This window comes from Physeter macrocephalus, chromosome 21 (assembly GCF_002837175.3).
Source record: "Physeter macrocephalus isolate SW-GA chromosome 21, ASM283717v5, whole genome shotgun sequence".
NCBI lineage: Eukaryota > Metazoa > Chordata > Mammalia > Artiodactyla > Physeteridae > Physeter > Physeter macrocephalus.
In genome coordinates this window covers 118,346,230-118,364,996 of record NC_041234.1, presented here as the reverse complement: position 1 = coordinate 118,364,996, position 18,767 = coordinate 118,346,230, and the positions used below count along the sequence as shown (strand labels likewise).

General features: G+C 39.1%; 1 protein-coding gene across 8 annotated transcripts in view; it reads left to right on the top strand.

Moving 5' to 3' along the window:
• CD99L2 (CD99 molecule like 2) overlaps nt 1–18,767 on the top strand; it is a 116,722-nt gene that overhangs the window by 47,920 nt on the left and 50,035 nt on the right. For all 8 annotated transcript variants that reach the window (XR_003677890.1, XM_024116787.3, XM_028482622.2 and 5 more), the window contains exon 2: nt 9,345–9,404. Coding sequence is in view for 7 of the 8 variants with exons in the window: in XM_024116787.3 (XP_023972555.1) it covers nt 9,345–9,404 (60 nt within the window). In the remaining variant the exon portion in view is untranslated. The remainder of the gene's footprint in view (nt 1–9,344; nt 9,405–18,767) is intronic.

Sequence of the window (18,767 nt, the reverse complement as noted above, 5' to 3'; positions counted from 1 at the left end):
TATCCTTGTAGCTTATTTATTTTATGCATACTAGTTCGTACCTCTTAACCCCCTACCCCTATCCGGCCCCTCCCGTTTCTTTTTCCCCCCACTGGTAACCAGGATTTTGTTCTCTATATCTACGAGTCTGTTTCTTTTCTGTTATATTCACTAGTTTGTTGTATTTTTTTAGATTCTACATATAAGTGGTATCATACGGTATTTGTCTTTCTCTGTCTGACTTATTTCAGTTAGCATAATACCCTCCAAGTCCTTCCATGTTGTTGCAAACGGCAAAATGTCATTCTTTTTTATGGCTGAGTAGTATTCCAGTGTGTGTGTGTGTGTGTGTGTGTGTGTTTTTGTGTGTGTGTGTGTGTGTGTACACCACATCTTCTATCTTCTTTATCCATTCATCTGTTGATGGACACTTAGGTTGCTTCCATATCTTGGCAACTGGAAATAATGCTGCTCTGAACATTGGGGGGTGCCTGTATCTTTTTGAATTAGTGTTTTCATTTTGGGGGGATATGTACCCAGGAGTGGAATTGCTGGGTCATATGGTGGCTCTATTTTTAGTTTTTTAAGAAACCTCCATTCTGTTTTCCACAGTGGCTGCATCAATTTACATTCCCACCAACAGTGTAGGAGGGTTCCCTTTTCTCCACATCCTCGCCAGTGTTTGTTATTTGTGTTCTTGTTGATGGTAGCCATTCTGACAGGTGTGAGGTGATCTCATCGTGGATTTAATTTGCATTTTCCCGTGATTAACGATGTTGAGTGTCTTTTTATGTGCCCACTGGCTATCTGCATGTCTTCTTTGGAAAAATGTGTGTTGTATTGCTCTTAACTCTTAATGACATATAGCAGGTTATATCAGCAAACAGTAGGGGAACGGCTGAGGCTAAAAACATTATTACTTGTACAAGGTGTTATTTGGAAGAACCTACTCTCACTTCTTGGGTGAAAAAGTAGGGACAGAGTTTTGTAGGATGATTGGCTTCTGATTTTGGAGGGGTTGATACAGAACTTTAAAAATTATTTATAATAATAATATAAATACTTCTACATGATTAAAAACAAAAAGAAGGGTTTTAATTAATAGTACAGTGCTCCTCGCTGACCACTTTTCTCATTCCCTAATCACTGTTACCAATTACTGTGTGTAAGCTACCTTCCAGAAGATTTTTACAGCTATAAATGTAGATACACACTCATGGAAAAATACTTCTCTGCACTTTGCTTTATTTATTTAATACTGTATCTTGGAGCTTTCTCCCGTGTCAGTATATAGGCTTATGCCATTCTTTGGTTCAAAATCGACTTAATTTTTTTATATCAGTTTTAGGTTCACAGCAATATTGAGCAGAAGGTATAGAGTTTTCTCATATACCTCCTGCCCCCACACATGCACAGCTTCCCTCATTACCAACAACCCCCCACGAGAATGCTACCTTCGTTACAATTGATTAACCTGTATCGACAATATTATTATCACCCAAAGTTCATAGTTTACGTTACGGTTCACTTTTGGTGGTGTGCGTTCTGTGGGTTTAGACAAATGTATAATGACATGCATCCACCATCAGAGTATGGTGCAGAGTAGTTTCACTGCCCTAAAAATCCTCTGTGCTCCACCTAGTCATTCCACCCCATACAGCCTGTGGCAACCACTGATCCTTTTACTGTCTTAATGTTTGTCTTTCTAGAACGTCAGATAGTTGGAATCATATACTGTGTTACTTTTACAATTGGCTTCTTTCACTGAGTATGGGCATTGAAGGTTCCTCTGTGTCTTTTCATGGCTTGATTGCTTATTTATTTTTGGCACTGAATAATATTCGATTGTCTTGGATGTAACACAGCTTATTTATCCACTCACTTACTGAAGGACATCTTGGTTGCTTCCAAGCTTTGGCAATTATGAATGAAGAAATTACAAACATCCTTGTGTAAGTTTTTGTTTGGACATAAGTTTTTAACTTCTTTGGGTAAACACGAAGGAGCAGAATTGCTGGATCATATGGTATCTATGTTTTGTTAGAAACCACCAAACTGTCTTCCAAAGTGACTGTACCATTTTGCATTCCTAGCAGTAATGTGATTTCCTTTTGTTCCACATCCTTGTCAGTGCTTGCTGTTGTCTGTGTTCTGGATTTTTGGCCATTTGGATGTTTTAATTCGATTTTCCCTAATGATAGGATGTGTAACAGGTTTTCATAGGCTTATTTGCCATCTGTCTATCTTCTTTGGTGATGTGTATGTTAAGGTCTTTGGCCCGTTGTTTTTTTCTTGGTCAGCTTTTGTTTATGTGTATAGTTTTAGAGAAACATTCCAACAAGGCATACACCAACTCTGACTCGCATGGTTCATATCTTTATTTTTTCTTTATCTCTTTTTTCCCCAGCATTATTGACATATAATTGACAATGTGATGATTTGGTACATGTATATATTGTGAAATGATTACCATGATAACATTAGTTAACAGCTCCTCACCTAATTACCATTTTTTGTGTGTGTCTGGTGAGAACACTTAAGATCTACCCTCTTAGCAATAGTGTATTATATACCTGAAAATTGCTAATTATTGTCACCTATATTATTGTCTAATAATACTACATTAGATCCCTAGAACTGATTCATCTGATAACTGGAAGTTTATACCCTATGACCAACATCTCCCCATTTCCCCCACCCCTGCAGCCCCTGGCAACCACCATTCTACTCTGTTTCTATGAGTTTGGCTTTTTTAGACTCCACATGCAGGTGAGATCATACCGTATTTGTCTTTCTCTGTCTGACTTATTTCGCTTAGCATAATACCTTCTTAGATATATCCATGTTGTTGAAAAGGCAGAATCTCCTTCTTTTTAATGGCAAATAAGATTCTATGGTGTGTATTTATATACCACATTTTCTTTATCCATTCATCTGTCAATGGTAGTTTCCATGTCTTGGCTATTGCGAATAATGCTGCAATGAGCATGGTGTGTGGGGGGGGGGGCGGTGCAGATACCTCTTTGAGATAGTGATTTCGTTTCCTTTGGCTGTATACCCAGAAGTGGGATTTGCTGGATCATAATTCTCTTTTTCATTTTTTGAAGACCCACTGTTTTCCATAGTGGCTGAACCAATTTACCTCCCACCAGCGGTGCGTAAGGATTCCTTTTTCTCCACATCCTCACCAACACTTAGCTCTTGTTTTTTTCACTCTAGCCATTCTGACAGGTGTGAGGTGATATCTCATTGTGGTTTCAATATGCATTTCCCTGATGATTAGTGTTGTTGAGCATCTTTTCATATACCTGTTGGCCATTTGTATATCTTCTTTGGAAAACATCTTTTCATATACCTGGGCCTGGATCCCAGGTCTGCAGGAGAAGACTAGTCACCAGGGACCCTTGGGATGTGGCCCATTTTTAATGGGGTTCTTTGTTTTCTTATTGTTAAGTTTTAAATGTTCTCTGTATATTTTGGATAACAGTCCTTTATTAGATGTGCCTTTGGTAAGTATTTTCTCCCAGTCTGTGGCTTGGCTTTTCATTTTTTGGCAGTGTCTTTTGCAGAGCAGAATTTTTTAATTTAAAGGAAATCCAGCTTATCAATTTTGTCTTTCATGGATCGTGCCTTTGGTTGTATCTAACAAGTCATCACCAAACCCAAGTCATCTATATTTTCTGCTGTGTCAATCTTCTAGGAGTTCTATCACTTTGTGTTTTATATTTAGGTCTGTGATCCATTTTGACACTGATGCAAGAAATTGAAGACTACACAAAGAGATGGAAAGATACACCGTGTTCTGGGTATCAGTATTCTGTTTAACAGTATTATTAAAATGATGATACTACCCAAGGCAGTCTACCAATTCGGTGCAATCCCTATCAAAATACCAATGGCATTTTTCACAGAACTAGAACAAATAATTTAAAAATTTGTATGGAAACACAAAAGACCCCAAGTAGCCAAAACAATCTTGAGAAAGAAGAACACAGCTGGAGGAATCATGCTTCCTGACTTCAGGCTATACTACAAAGCTACAGTAATCAAAACAGTATGGTGCTGGCACAAAAGCAGCCACATAGATCAATGGAAGAGAATAGAGAGTACAGAAATAAACCCATACACTTATGGTCAATTAATCTATGGCAAAGGAAACATGAATATATGATGAAGAAAAGACAGTCTCTTCAATAAGTGGTGCTGGGAAAACTGGACATCTGCATGTAAAAGAATGAAATTAGAACATTCTCTAATGCTATATACAAAAATAAAATGGATTAAAGACCTAAATGGAAGACCATATACTGTAAAACTCCTAGAGGAAAACATAGACAGAACACTCCTTCTCATAAATCGCAGGAATATTTTTTTGGATCCGTCTACTAAAGTAAAGGAAATAAAAGCAAAAATAAATGGAACCTAATTCAACTTAGTTCCCTTTGCTGTGCAAAAGCTTTTATCAACAAAACAAGAAGACAGTGTACTATGATCCATTTTGAGTTAATGTTTGTGAAGGGTGTAAGGTCTGTGTCTAGATTTTTTTTCCATGTGGTTGTCTAGTTGTTCTAGCACCATTTGTTGAAAAGACTATCTTTCCTCCATTGTATTGCCTTTGCTCCTTTGTCAAAGATCAGTTGACTGTATTTATGTCAGTCTATTTCTGGGCTCTGTATTCTGTTCCATTGATCTGTTTGTCTGTTGCTAATACCACGCTATCTTGATTACTATAACTTTATAGTAAGTCTTGAGGTTGTGTAGTTGTCAGTCCTCCAACTTTGTTCTTTTCATTCAATATTGTATTGGTTATTCTGGTGTTTTTCCTCTCCATATAAACTTGATCAGTTTGTCAATCACAAGATCATTTGCTGACATGTTGATTGTGATTGAACTGAATCTATAAATCAGATTAGGAAGAACTGAAATCTTGACAGTATTGAGTCTTCCTATCCATGGAATATCTCTCCATTTATTTAGTTCTCTTCTGATTTCTTTCATCAGAGTTCTGTAGTTTTCTTTATATAGATCTTGTGCACATTTTGTTAGATTTATATCAGGCGTTTATTTGCGGGGGGGGGGGCGCTAATGTAAATGGTGTTGTGTTTTTATTTCAAATTCCATTTGTTCATTGCTGGTACATAAGAAATTGATTGACTTTTGTATTAACCGTATATCCTGCACCCTTGCTGTAGTAACTTATTAGTTTCAGGAGTTTTTTGTTTTGGGTTTTTTTGGGTGGGGGCTTTGGATTATTTTGTATGATCATGTCCTCTGCAAACAAAGACAGTTTTATTTCTTCCTTCCCAATCTTTATACCTTTTGTTTTCCTTTTCTTATTGAAGTAGCTGGGACTGCCAGTACGATGTTGAAAAGCAGTGATGAGAAGGGACATCATTGCCTTGATCCTGATCTTCGAAAGCTTTGGTTTCTCACCCTTAAATATCATGTTAGCTGTAGGTTTTTTGTAGATAATCATTATCAAGTTGAGGAAATTGCCTTCTGGTCCTGGTTTACTGAGAGTATCCCATTCCTTTAAACGGCTACAGAACGTTTCATTGTACTGAAGAACCATATTTACCATATTTAATTCAACTATTCTTCTTTGAACACTTGGTCTGTTTCCATTTCTTTTTGCTGTTGTAAGCAGTACTGCTATGAACATCCTGTACATAACTCTTTGGGCACATGTATCAGTATTTTTCTGTAACACGTACCTGGAAGTACAATTGTTGGATTAAGAAATATGCGTATTTAAATTATTTTAATTCTTTAAATGTTTAAACAATTACAGACCTGAAGGAAACTTGCAAGTACAGTACACGGAACATTTTCCCCCCCAATAATTTAAGAATATATTACCATGCCCTATTGTCCCTTCTCCCACAGCGTACTTTAGAGTCCATTTCCTACAAACATCCTTTTGTATATCATCAGTGTAACCATCTGAATCAGAAAATTAACATTGATCCATTAATACTACCTAATCAATCCTAAGACTTCATTCAAGTTTCACCAGTTGTTCCAGTAATATCTAATACAAGGAATTCCCATTTACTATTCACCTAGATTTCCCAGTTTTACCACATTTGCTCTGGTGTGTATATGTATCTCCAAATACTTTTCTTCTGAATAATTTCAGAATCAGTCCCACACAGGATGCCCATTACCTCTTGATATTTCAGTGTGCATTTCTTAAAAACAAGGACACCCTCCTCCACAACCAGAGTACGTCCATCAAGATCAGGAAATTGACAGTGATCCAGTATTACCATCTAGTCCACAGGCCTCATTCATATTTCACTGATTGTCCCAGTGATGATCTTTATAGGTTCAGGATCCAATCCAGGAATACCTGTTGGATTTGGCTGTCATGATTTCCCTGATCTCAGGGACTGCGGTCTCTCAGTGCTTATTCAGTGCTGAAAGCTGTTGCTTTGTGTTTTGTCTATTTTATGGTCGTTTGTGATGGGAAAGCTAATCTGATACCAATTATTTCATCATAGCAAGAAGCAAAAGTCTACTTTAGAATTTTAGAAGCTAGGTTATTAAGTGTAAGACTTTTATTGGTGGATTATATGCTTTATTCCCATAAAATATTGCTCTTTTCCTATTTAGAGGTTTAGGTCTTAAATTTTATCTTTGTCTTATATTAATATTGTTTCCTTCCTGTCAGCATTTGCCTGATATATTTCTCTATTTTGTATACATATTTTATATACATATATATGTTTATATATATGTTTATATATGTTTGTTTATATATGTGTGTGTTGTTTTAGGTGTATATTTGTCAACAGCATATAGTAATTTTTTATCCCATTTATCATTTTTAAAAAAATTTATTTGGCCGCGTTGGGTCTTCTTTGCCCCACGCGGGCTTTCTGTAGTTGTGGCGAGCAGGGGCTACTCTTCGTTGTGGTGTGCAGGCTACTCTTCATTGCAGTGCACGGGCTTCTCATTGCGGGGCTCCTCTTGTTGCAGAAAACGGTCTCTAGGTGCACGGGCTTCAGTAGTTGTGGCTCGCGGGCTCTAGAGCACAGGCCCAGTAGTTGTGGCTCACGGGCTTAGTTGCTCCGCGGCATGTGGGATCTTCCTGGACCAGGGCTTGAACCGTGTCCCCTGCATTGGCAGGTGGATTCTTAACCGCTGTGCCACCAGGGAAGTCCCCATTTATCTTTTGATAGGAGATTTACTCTATTTACACTCACTTTTTACTGATACGATTGTACATATTCTTATGTTAAAGTCCATGTTTTCTATTTAACATGTTTTTGTTTCTTTTTTCCATTTGGTGACTTTTGTTGGATTGAATTTTAGTTGTTGGTGTTGACCTTTCTTTTTTTTTTCTTGAATAAGTTAGAGGTTATATATCCTATAACTCTTCTTTTAGTGATTACCCTTTTTTTTTGCTATATAAAATGTATTTTTAAAAATAGACTTATTAAGAACAGTTTTAGATTTACAATGCAAAGCTAGTACAAAGAGTTCGAATGTGCTCTACACCCAGTTTCCCTCATTATTAACATTTTATATTGGCATGGTACGTTTGTCACAATTACTGAACCAACATTGATACACTACTATTAACTAAAGTCCATACTCTATTCACACTTCCTTAGTTTTTACTTAAAGTCCTTTTTTTTTGTTCTAGGATCCAATCAAGGGTACCACATGACTTTCCATCATTACATCTCCTTAGGCTTTTCAGGCTATGCCAGTTTCTCAAACTTTGTTTTTGACAACCTTGACAGTTTTGAGGAGTATTAGTCAGGTATTTTGTAGGAGGCCCCTCAATTGGAATTTCTCTGATGTTTTCCTTATGATTATACTGGGGTTATAGAGTTACACTTCCTTGAGAGGAAGACCACACAGGTATAGTGCCCTTGTCATCACATCATATCAAGGGAATATAGTATCAATATGACTCATCACTGTTAAAGTTAACCTTGATTGCCTGGCTGATGTAGTGTTTGTCAGGTTTCTCCACTGTAAAGTTCCTATCTCTTCCCCCCACCTTCTCATACTGTAATCTTGGAAGGAAGTCAGCACTTACGGAGAGGAGAAATATCTACATAAATTAATTTGAATTCTTCTGTTCTCTCCTTTTTATGTTTTTGTTCAGTTATTTATATCAGCCTGGACTCATGGAAATTTATTTTATACTTAGGGTCATAATCCAATACCACTTTATTTTGCTGCTTAAAATTGTTCCAGCTTTAGCCATTTAGAACTCTTTCAGTCAGTCCTGTGGTCCTTTGACATATACCAACCAATATCAATATATTTTAAAGTACTTCCTGGCACTGTAAGATGCTCCAAACTCATCTAGATATTTCCTGCCCCAATTCTAGAATCGGCCATTTCTCCAAGGAGCTCTGGTTCCATTTATTGGAGAATGGTATTTAGAAACCAAGATCTGGGTGCTCGGTGTGTTCATTGCTACTGGGGTGTTGTTGCTTCTAGGTCTTTTCACCTGACAGAGCAAGGGAATGTATATCTGCATACTAACCCATGTATATACACATGTTTATGAATATTTCTATATGTAACCATCTGTATATATATTAAGCTAAATGTGGTTCATACTGAGGTCTCCAACTCTGATCCACTATCACGTGGATCATTCTAGCCTTCTCTCCTTATCTGTAACCTCCCTCTCCAACAGTGAGAAACCTGGCTTCTATAATCCGCTGTCCATTTACTTATTTGTTCAACTTAAGTATACATGCATAGTGGTTTGCTTGAGAGTTAATGTATATACCCCGGTGGGAAACTACATGCCCATCTAGAGGGAATGAAAGCTGTCAAGTTCAATAGCAGTCAGGGTTGGGCAGATGGGTCCACTTCTGAGGACAAATTCTCTTGTGAAAAACTCTTTCCCAGCACCTTTTTAGTTATGTGTAATTAGTCAGAGATGCTAGTCTAGGTGTGGTTGCTGGGATCGGAGGGAAGGTGCCCTGTGTTGCCAAAATGCAGAGCAGCCTTTGTGTGAGAGCCGGGATGGGGTGAAAGAACTTGCCCATTATCAGTGGAGTTTTTGGGCTCTGATACTCCCTGTTGCAAAAGTCATACTATAAAGTTTTTTTAAGTAAGATTGTACTTCATGTTTCATACATCTGAGCCTTCAGCCTTCAAGTAGACTGAAGACTGTTTGTTTTGTTGTCGTTGTTTTGGTAGCAATAGGTTGCTTGTCAAGGGATATCAATTCACTATATCTTTGGGTGGTTTCAACTGATTTCCTTTTGTGGCATTATCTTCATGACACTGTCTAAAGGGAAGTGACCATTACAAGAGTATTTCAGTATTATTTTGTGTCTTGCAAAGATAGTTACATTCAAAAATCTTTTTTTTTTTTTAATTTTTAGGATCTGGGGACGTTGGTTTCAGTCTGGAGGATGCATTGGAAGAAACTTCCTCAGTGAAGCGTGAGTAGTAAATCAAACTATTAAAAGCAAATAATAATGCTTAATATGCACTACCCGTTCAGAATACACATTCAGGGAAAACTATAGGTCGCCTGTATTGCACTTGATCCGATATAACATGTTTATCATAAATTGCATTATTTAAAGAAAATTTGAATATTTAAAATCCTTTGTTTCCTTTGTGGAGAGTACCAGAAATGTGCAATAACTGATGCAGGATTTTCTCTGGCTCAAGTCATAGCCTTTACTCGTGTGACACCTCAGCAGTGGCCTCCAAGGACTATCTTTTTCTAGCTCAGAAAAAGATACTGGGAAATGAATAAAGGATTTGTTTCTCCTTTTAGATCTTTTTATAACAGGTATTCTTAGAACTGTATCTACAGGTAATCTCTCAAATGCTAAGCTTTGTCATCAGTTTCTCTTTACAATTTTTTGAGAAAAAAATTTAAACCATTCTTTTAAAAAATGCATGAATGCTTAGAAAGTAAAGTTGGTATTTGCATTGATCCCTCCCCATCCTACAACACCCACTCCCATCCCAAGAGGGAGCTGCCTAAGTCAGTTTGAGGTATGCTGGTCCCAACTAGTTTTCTCTACTGTTGGGAACATCTGTACTCATAGATTATTCGGTGATTTTGTTTTACGTAACATGTGTAGGGCTTTTTTTCACTTCAGTTATATGTATTTCACAACTTAAAAAAAAACTGAATATGTATTGAAGACCTGAGTGAATATAGCTGTCTATGTTAGTTGCCTCTCTTAGAGGCAGCTGTGACAAAGTACCACAGACTGGGTGGCTTAAAAACCACAGACGTTTATTCACTCACAGTTCTTGAGGCCAGAAGTCCAAAATCAAGGTGTCGGTAGGACCATACGCCTACTTGAAGGCTCTAGGGGAAGAATGCTTCCTTGCCTAGCCTAGCTTCTGGCGGCTCCAGGTGATCCTCGGCTTGCAGCTGCATGGCTCCAGTCTCTGCCTCCGTCTTCACTTGGCCTTCTCCTTGTGTGTGTGACTTCTCCTCTTCGGTCTCTTATAAGGACACTTCTTGTTGGTTTTAGAGCCCATCTGGAAAATCTTGAATGACCTCATCTCAAGATCTTTACTTAATTACATCTGCAAAGACCCTTTTTCCAAATGAGGTCACATTCATAAGTTCTGGAGCTTAGGACTTGGCTATATATTTGGGGGGCCGCTATTCAACACACTGTATTATCTAGATATCTCTATTTTTATACCTCTATCTCATTCACAGACGTATGCTTCATGGAGCTGGCATTCCAGTGGTGTGGCTTTGGCCGTGGCCAGTGATGCCACTTTTTACTGGCAGGCACCTGGTTTGTTTCTGTTTTGCACAATTACAAATGGGACTTCAGTGAACATTCTTGTCTATTTCCTTTGTGTCCAAGTCTAATGAAACTGTCAGGCCAAAGGGTATATGTATTTTATATTTTAATAGATTTTGACAAATCGTTTCCAAAATGCATGTGCCATCGTGTACTCCCACCGATGGCTGTTACAAGAGTACGTTTTTCCCCCAGACCCGTACCATCACTAGATTTTACCAGTCAAAAACATTTTACCAGTATGATGGACAGAAAAATCATATATATATTTTTTTGCCATTTGCATTTTCCTCTTGGTGAATTGTCTCTTCACATCCTTTCCCCATTTTTTCTGCCAGGTTGCTTGTCTTTTTTTTTTTTCTTAAACGAGTTCGAGAGGTCTCTGTATATTCAGGACTGAGAAAGGCATGGGCTCTGGAGTTAGGCTGCCTGTGTCGGAACCCTGCCTTTGCCACTTATTAACTGTTACCTTGGGTGAGTTATCTGACTTCTTTGCCCCTCAGTTTCCTCATCTGTTGCATGAGGTTAATAATAATAAATTAATAATAATTGTAAGGGTTAGATAAGGTGGCCCCTATGAAGTGTTCAGCAGAGGATTCGGTACAAGGTGATTGCTCAGTGTCAGCCGTTATTATTGCTCTTCAACTGATTTCATTGGAAGGACTTACTGCGGCCGCGTCTCTGGTGTAAGAGTCGGGCACACACGAGGAGTGCTCACCTGCTTAAGTTGGTCAACAAATTCAACATAATTCCCGTCAAACTTCCCGCTAGAATTTTTGCAGACAAGCTGATCCTAAAATACATATGGAAATTCATGGAACCCAGAATAGTCAAAACAATCTTGAAAGAGAAGAAAAAGTTGGAGGACTCACACTTCTAAGTTTCAGAACTCACTATAAACCTGCGGTAATCAAGATGGTGTGGTACTTACCATGAAGAGAGACATAGAGCTCAGTGGAATAAAACTGAGAGTCTAGAAAGGAACCATTCCATCTATGGCCAGTTGACTTTTGACCAAGATGCCGACCCTATTCAATGGGGAAAGAACGGTGTCTTCAATAAATGGTGCTGAGACAATTGGATATCCACATGCAAAAAATGAATTTGGACCCCTGCCTTATACGTGCTACAAAAATTAACTCAAAGTGAATCATATACCTAAAAATGAACTTCTAAGAGCTTTATAGTTTTGTGTGTGGTGTGAGGTGAGAGCCTCGAGCATTCTCAGGTCTTTCCTGAACATGTCCACAGTCCTATACATGCAGGTGGCCTTTTAGATTCCCAGGAAAATAAATATACTTAATTTATTAGCAGTGATGGTTTTAATGAAATTTTTGTTTAACATTTCCAAAACCAGACATGACCAGACAACAAAACAAACACAGTAAGTATAAACAGACCCCTAACTAGTAAATTTGTTAATTTCCTGATGGAGGACTTTTTAATATCTATATCCCTTTGTCAATTCATCAGCACCCATCAGCCAGTGTGTCTGGGACCTGTAGGACCACCAGCACATGGGGTCTTCGGTTGAATGACATCCTTCAAGACCACATCACTCTGCCATCCTTTTTTTCTATCTTGGCTTGCATTTCATGCAGCTGAGGTTTCAGAGAGATAGGCCCATCCATCTCTCCTTGGCTCGGTTGTTTTTCTGGTTGGAGAACATTCTACTTTGTACATGGTACACTTCTTGTTGAAAACGTCCCCGACACCTTGGTCGGGGTATTTGTACATGACATTCATTCGTCCGTTCAGCAGTGTTTATTGAGTGCTTGCTTGTGGCTGGGCATACCATGTGGACTAGGTCATTGCCCTCACAGAGCTATTCTCTCCAGAAGGACACAGACAGTACATAAAATAATTTCAGGTATTATAGAGTACTCTGGAGCAGATACAGTAGGGTGATGGGGCAGGGAGGGCCCCAAAAAGGGTTGGCTACTTTAGATCAAGCAGTAGAGACCTCTCTGAGGAAAGGTGACATGCAAGAGCAGGGAAAGAGCCTTCAAGGCCAAGGGATCAAGTGTAAGAGCCCTGAGGCAGAAAAGAACTGGGTTGACTCTCAGGCCTGGAAGGTGGCCTGTGTGGCCGGAGTGTGGAGAACGTTGGAGAAAAGGAGACGTTGGCAGGGGCTGTGGATCATATACGGTGTTACTGGGCATAGTGACCACTTTATTCTAAGTAAAAGGGCAAAAGCTCCTGCAGTGTTTTTTTAAAAGCTTTATTTAGAGATAATTCCCATACCATACAACTCACCTGTTTAAAATCTACAATTCAGTGGCTTTTAGTATATTCACACGGTTGTGCAGCCATCACTCTAGCCAATTTTAGAACGTTTCTATCACCTTAAAAGAAACATTGTACCCTTCACTTATTACCCTCTGATCCCCTGATTCTTCACCTCCGCCCCCCCAGCCCCTGGCAACCACTGATCTCCTTTCTTTCTCTCTGGATTTCCCTGTTCTGGGACATGTCAGTGGAGTCATACAATATGTGGACTTACTTTTGGCTGCTTTCACTTAGCATAACGCTTTCAAGGTTCACCATGTTGCTTTCAGAATTTTGCCCCTCCCTGTCCCCTGCCTTCACTCCCCACTTCCCTCCATCTCTCCCCTCATCTCTCCTTTTTTCTCTCTGTGTGCAGTCATCTCACAGGGGGAACCCACTTCTGCTTTTGCCGAATCAAGCTTCTTATTTTCTCCAAATGCCATGGCACTGTCGTTAAGCCACACCCGGGGGTGCGGCACACCTGACAAAGAGGCGCTCTGGGCAGGAGTGCGGTGTTGCTGGCAGCATTTGCTGAGCATCAGAGAATCCTTTCTAAGGTTGTCATTTTGAGCAAGGCTTCACAGGAACAGACGTCTTTATTTTGGGAGCTCTTTGCTTTGATGACGGTGACCTACTATTCTAATTCCTCGATAAGTAGCTAGACTTTGCTCATCTCAATTATGGATGATAATAAATCCCATTTAAAGGCTCACAACAGGAAAATCTGTAGTTAGTTAATGGTATCTGAAAAGTACACACATCCAAGGTCATGCTCGGGATCACTGCAGGCTCAGGCTCTGGCAGAGCATCGGGTTCCCTGGACACGTAAGGAGCGCATTCTCTTGAACTGGCACCCGCAGATCTTCCGAGAAGCCAGGCTCCTCAGAAACTGTGTGGCACAGCATAAGGACAGGACAGGAATCAGAGTCCCGCAAGTAAACCCTTCACATCTACGTTCAGTTGATTTTTTTTAAGCTGAAAAAAGAAATATTTTTACACAAGCACTGCATGAAGCATACGGACTCTAAGCTAATATTATATAAGTGGCAATTGCTTTTCTGAAAGTTGCACAAATAATGGTTTCAGTAATGTCATTTCTCTTTCCTAAATATCACCATAATATAAGGTATACATGAGGAGCCTCATTTAGACAGGTAAGCTGTACTTCTTCGTATTATAGGTGCAAAGTCAAATGGAAATTATAGATGTAAAACTGTCTCTAAACTGATGATCTAGATTTTAAAAATGCATAATGACCGCCGATTATCTATCACTTGTGGTTCCCTTACCGTAAAAATCCATCCACTGGTGTGGCCTCCACATTGAAGTATGCGTTCGTGTACCCAAAGCCTTCACAAAGAGTGAAGGAAGTATGATCATTTTAAGAGAAAGACTTTCCATATTCTCAACTTCCCTATATACTTTTACTAAAACTGAATTGTGGTAGAATGCACACGCAGTTGTGACGATGCTCTCCTTTCCCACCCTTCCCTCGTTGTAAATAATCTATTGAAGTAAAATTCACATAACATAAAATTAGCCATTTTAAAGCAAACAATTCAGTAGCATTTTAAGACGTTCACCGTGGTGCAACCACCACCTCTATCCAGTCCTAAAACATTTCCATTACTCCAGGGTAAGAACCCTTACCCATTAAGCAGTTTCTTCTCATTTCTCCCTCCCGCTAGCCCCAGACAATCATCAGTCTCCTTTCTGTATCAGTTGACTGATCTCTCCAAGATATTTTATATAAATAGTATCATATAATGTGGGACCTTTTGTCTTTGGCTTCTCTCACATAGCGTAATGTTTTGGAGGTTCATCCACCTTACAGCATGTATCAGTGTTTCATTCCTTTTTATGTCTGAGTAATATTCCATTGTATGGATAGACCACAGTTTTATCTGTTCGTCAGTTGATGGACGTTTGACTGTTTACATCTTTTGGCTCTTATGAAGAATGCCGCTATGAACATGCATGTACATGTTCTTGTTTGCATGTACATGTTCTTGTTTGAATACCTGCTTTTAATTCTTTAGCGTATATACCCTGGGAGTGGAATCACAAGGTCATATGGTCATTCTGTGTTTAACTTTTGGAGGAACTGCCAAACTTTTTTCCACAGTCGCCGTACCATTTTACATTCCTACCAGCAGTGTATGAGGATTCCGATTTTTCCACATCCTCACCAGCTTATTTTCCTTCTCCCCCCCCAGACTTTTGTACCCTTTGACTGACACCTCCTCCATTTCCCTCTCCCCCAAGCCCCTGGTGACCACCATTCTGCTCTCTATGAATTTGACTATTTTAGATTCCTCATAAAAGTAGAGTCATGTAGTATTTGTTCTTTTGTGTCTGGCTTACTTCATTTAGCATGATGTCCTCCAAGTCCACCCATGTTGTCCCAAAGGGCAGGATTTTCTTATTTTTTAAGGATGAATAGTATTCCATTGCATGTATATTCCACGTTTTCGTTACCCAGTCATCCATCAATGGACACTTGGGTTGTTTCCATGTTGTGGCTGTTGAGGTTAATGCTACAGTGAACTTGGACATGTTGATACCTCTTTGAGGTCCTGATTTCATTTCTTTTGGATATGTACCCAAAAGTAGGATTGCTGGATCAAATGATAATTTTTTTTTAAATAAATTTACTTATTTTTTATTTATCTATTTTTGGCTGCATTGGGTCTTCATTGCTGCGCGGGCCTTCTCTAGTTGCAGAGAGCAGGGGCTGCTCTTCGTTGTGGTGCGCAGGCTTCTCATTGCTGTGGCTTCTCTTGCAGAGCACGGGCTCTAGGCATGTGTGCTTCAGTAGTTGTGGCTCGTGGGCTCCAGTAGTTGTGGCTCGTGGGCTCCAGTAGTTGTGGCTCGTGGGCTCTAGAGCGTAGGCTCAGTAGTTGTGGTGCACGGGCTTAGTTGCTCCACGGCATGTGGGATCTTCCCGGACTAGGGCTCGAACCCGTGTCCCCCGCATTGGCAGGCGGATTCTTAACCACTGCACCACCAGGGAAGTCCCCAAATGATAGTTCCGATTTTCATTTTTTTGAGGAACCTCCATACTGTTTTCCGTCGTGGGTGTAGCATTTTACATTCCCACCGACAGTGTAGGAGGGGCTCCTTTTTCTCCACAACCTCATCAACACATTATCTTTTGTTTTTTTGATAGTAGTCATCCCAACAGGTATGAGATGATGTCTCATTGTGCTTTTGATTTGCATATCCCTGATGATTAGCGATGTTGAGCATCTTTTCATGTACCTGATGGCCATTTGTATGTTTTCTCTGGAGAAATGTCTTAAGTCCTTTGCCCATTTTTAAAAATTGAAGTATAGTAGTTGATGTACAATATTATGTAAGTTACAGGTGTACATTCTAGTGCTTCACAATTTTTAAAGGTTATACTCCATTTATAGTTATTATAGGATATTGGCTGTATTCCCTGTGTTGTACAATATATCCTTGTAGCACATTTTATATATAATAGTTTGCACCTCTTAGTCCCCTACCCCTATCTTGCCCCTCCCCCCTTCCTTCTCCCCACTGGTAACTACTAGTTTATTTTCTATATCTGTGAGCCTGTTTCTGTTTTATGTATTCACTCGTTTGTTTTATTTTTTTTGATTCCACATATAAGTGCTATGATACAGTATTTGTCTTTCAGTTAGCATAATACCCTCCAAGTCTTTCCATGTTGTTGCAGATGGCAGAACTTCATTCTTTTTTATGGCTGAGTAGTATTCCATTGTGTGTGTGTGTGTGTGTGTGTGTGTGTGTGTGTGTGTGTATACACCTCACTTCTTTTTCCATTCATCTGTTGATGGACGCTTATATTGCTTCCATATCTTGGCAATTGTAAATAATGCTGCTGTGAACATTGTGGTGCATGTATCTTTTTGAATTAGTGTTTTTGGGTTTTTTTTTGGATATAAACCCAGGAGTGCAATTGTTGGGCCATGTGGAAGTTCTATTTGTAGTTTTTTAAGAAACCTCCATACTGTTTTCCACAGTGGCTGCACCAATTTACATCCCTACGAACAGTGTAGGAGGATTCCCTTTTCTCCACATTGTAGCCAGCATTTTTTGTGTGTGTGGTCTTTTTGATGATAGCCATTCTGACAGGTGTGAGATAATATCTCATTGTGGTTTTGATTGGCATTTCCCTGATGATAAGTGATGTTGAGCCTCTTTTCATGTGTCTGTTGGCCATCTGCATTTCCTTTTCGGAAAAATGTCTCTTCAGTTCTTCCCATTTTTTTAATCGGGTTGTTTGTGTTTTTTTGATGTTGAGTTGTATGAGCTGTTTGTATGTGTTGGATGTTAATGCCTTATCGGTCAATCATTTGCACATATTTTCTCCCATTCAGTAGGTTGTCTTGTCATTTTGTCAGTGGTTTCCTTTGCTGTGACAGAAGTTTTAATACGTTGTGTTCTTATTTTCATTCATCTCAAGTGTATTTTATGATTTCCCTTGTGATTTCTTCCTTGAACCACTGGTTATTAGGAGTGTGTTGTGTAATTGCCATATAGCTGGAAATTTTTCAAATGCCCTTCTGTTAATGATTTCTGTTTTCATTCCATGGTGGTTGGAGAACACAATTTGTATGATTTCAGACTTTTAAAATATATTGAGATATGTTTTGTATGTAACCTAGCATGTGGTCTGTCTTGGAGAATGTTCCATGTGTAATTGAGTAGAATGTGTTTCCTATTTTGAGGGCATGCGTTCTATAGATGTCTGGTAGATCTAGTTGGTTTATAGTGTCGTTCAAATCTTGTATTTCCCTTTTGTTCTATTTATGATTGAAAGGATTGTATTGAGAGATCCAACTGTTGTTGAATTGTCTGTCCTTCCCTTCAGTTTTGTTACGTTTTGCCTCATATATTTTGAGGGTTCTATTGTTAAGTGCACATGTTTAAAATTTTATATCTTACTGCTGGGTTTATCGTTTTATCATTATAAAATGTCACTCTTTGACTCCTGTGACAATTTTTGTCTTAAAGACTATTTTATCTGATAATAGTGTAGCTCCCCCAGCTCTCTTATGGTTGCTGTTTGCATAGTATACCTTTATCCATCCTTTTACTTCAATCAATTTCTGTTTTTGCTGTTTTTTTCTGAGTAGTTGATTAATTATTGAATGGTTGCTGTGCATAAAGCCAAACCTGTTTCATCTCTGCCTCTCCCATTACTTAAATTTCATTTCCCTCTTCCACCTCTAATTGTAGGAACAGTTACAGCATAGTCTTTTTTGGGGAGCTTCATTATTTTTATTTTTATTTTTTAACAACATAGTATTGATGCTTAAGGAAAGAAACTATTGGAAAACTCATGGCATGCTACGTAATTGATGTGCAGGAAGTCCACAGTTTTAAAGGACTACGGTTGAGCTGAAAGACCCAGTGTTAACAGCGGTAACCGCACTTATATAAAATATTCCGTTGGTGTTGTAACCACTTTCCGTTTATGAGACGCTCCCATACTCTACTGGGAACATAACGTCGCTTCATCCCTGGGCAGTGTTATCTGTGATTACGGTGCCAGGTTGAGAGTGGTGACAACCAAGGCTTGGAGCTCTCAGGGGTTGTGCTCAAGCTCTGGGACCCCCTGAAGCATGTGGTCATCTCCTGTAGATCTGGGCTCAAGGCTCAGCTCCACTAATCACCAGATCAAGTGTGGGATCATGTCCACCTCACCACCCATCCTGTGAAGAAAAGCAAGCAGAACTCGTCTCATCTAAACCTTCTTAC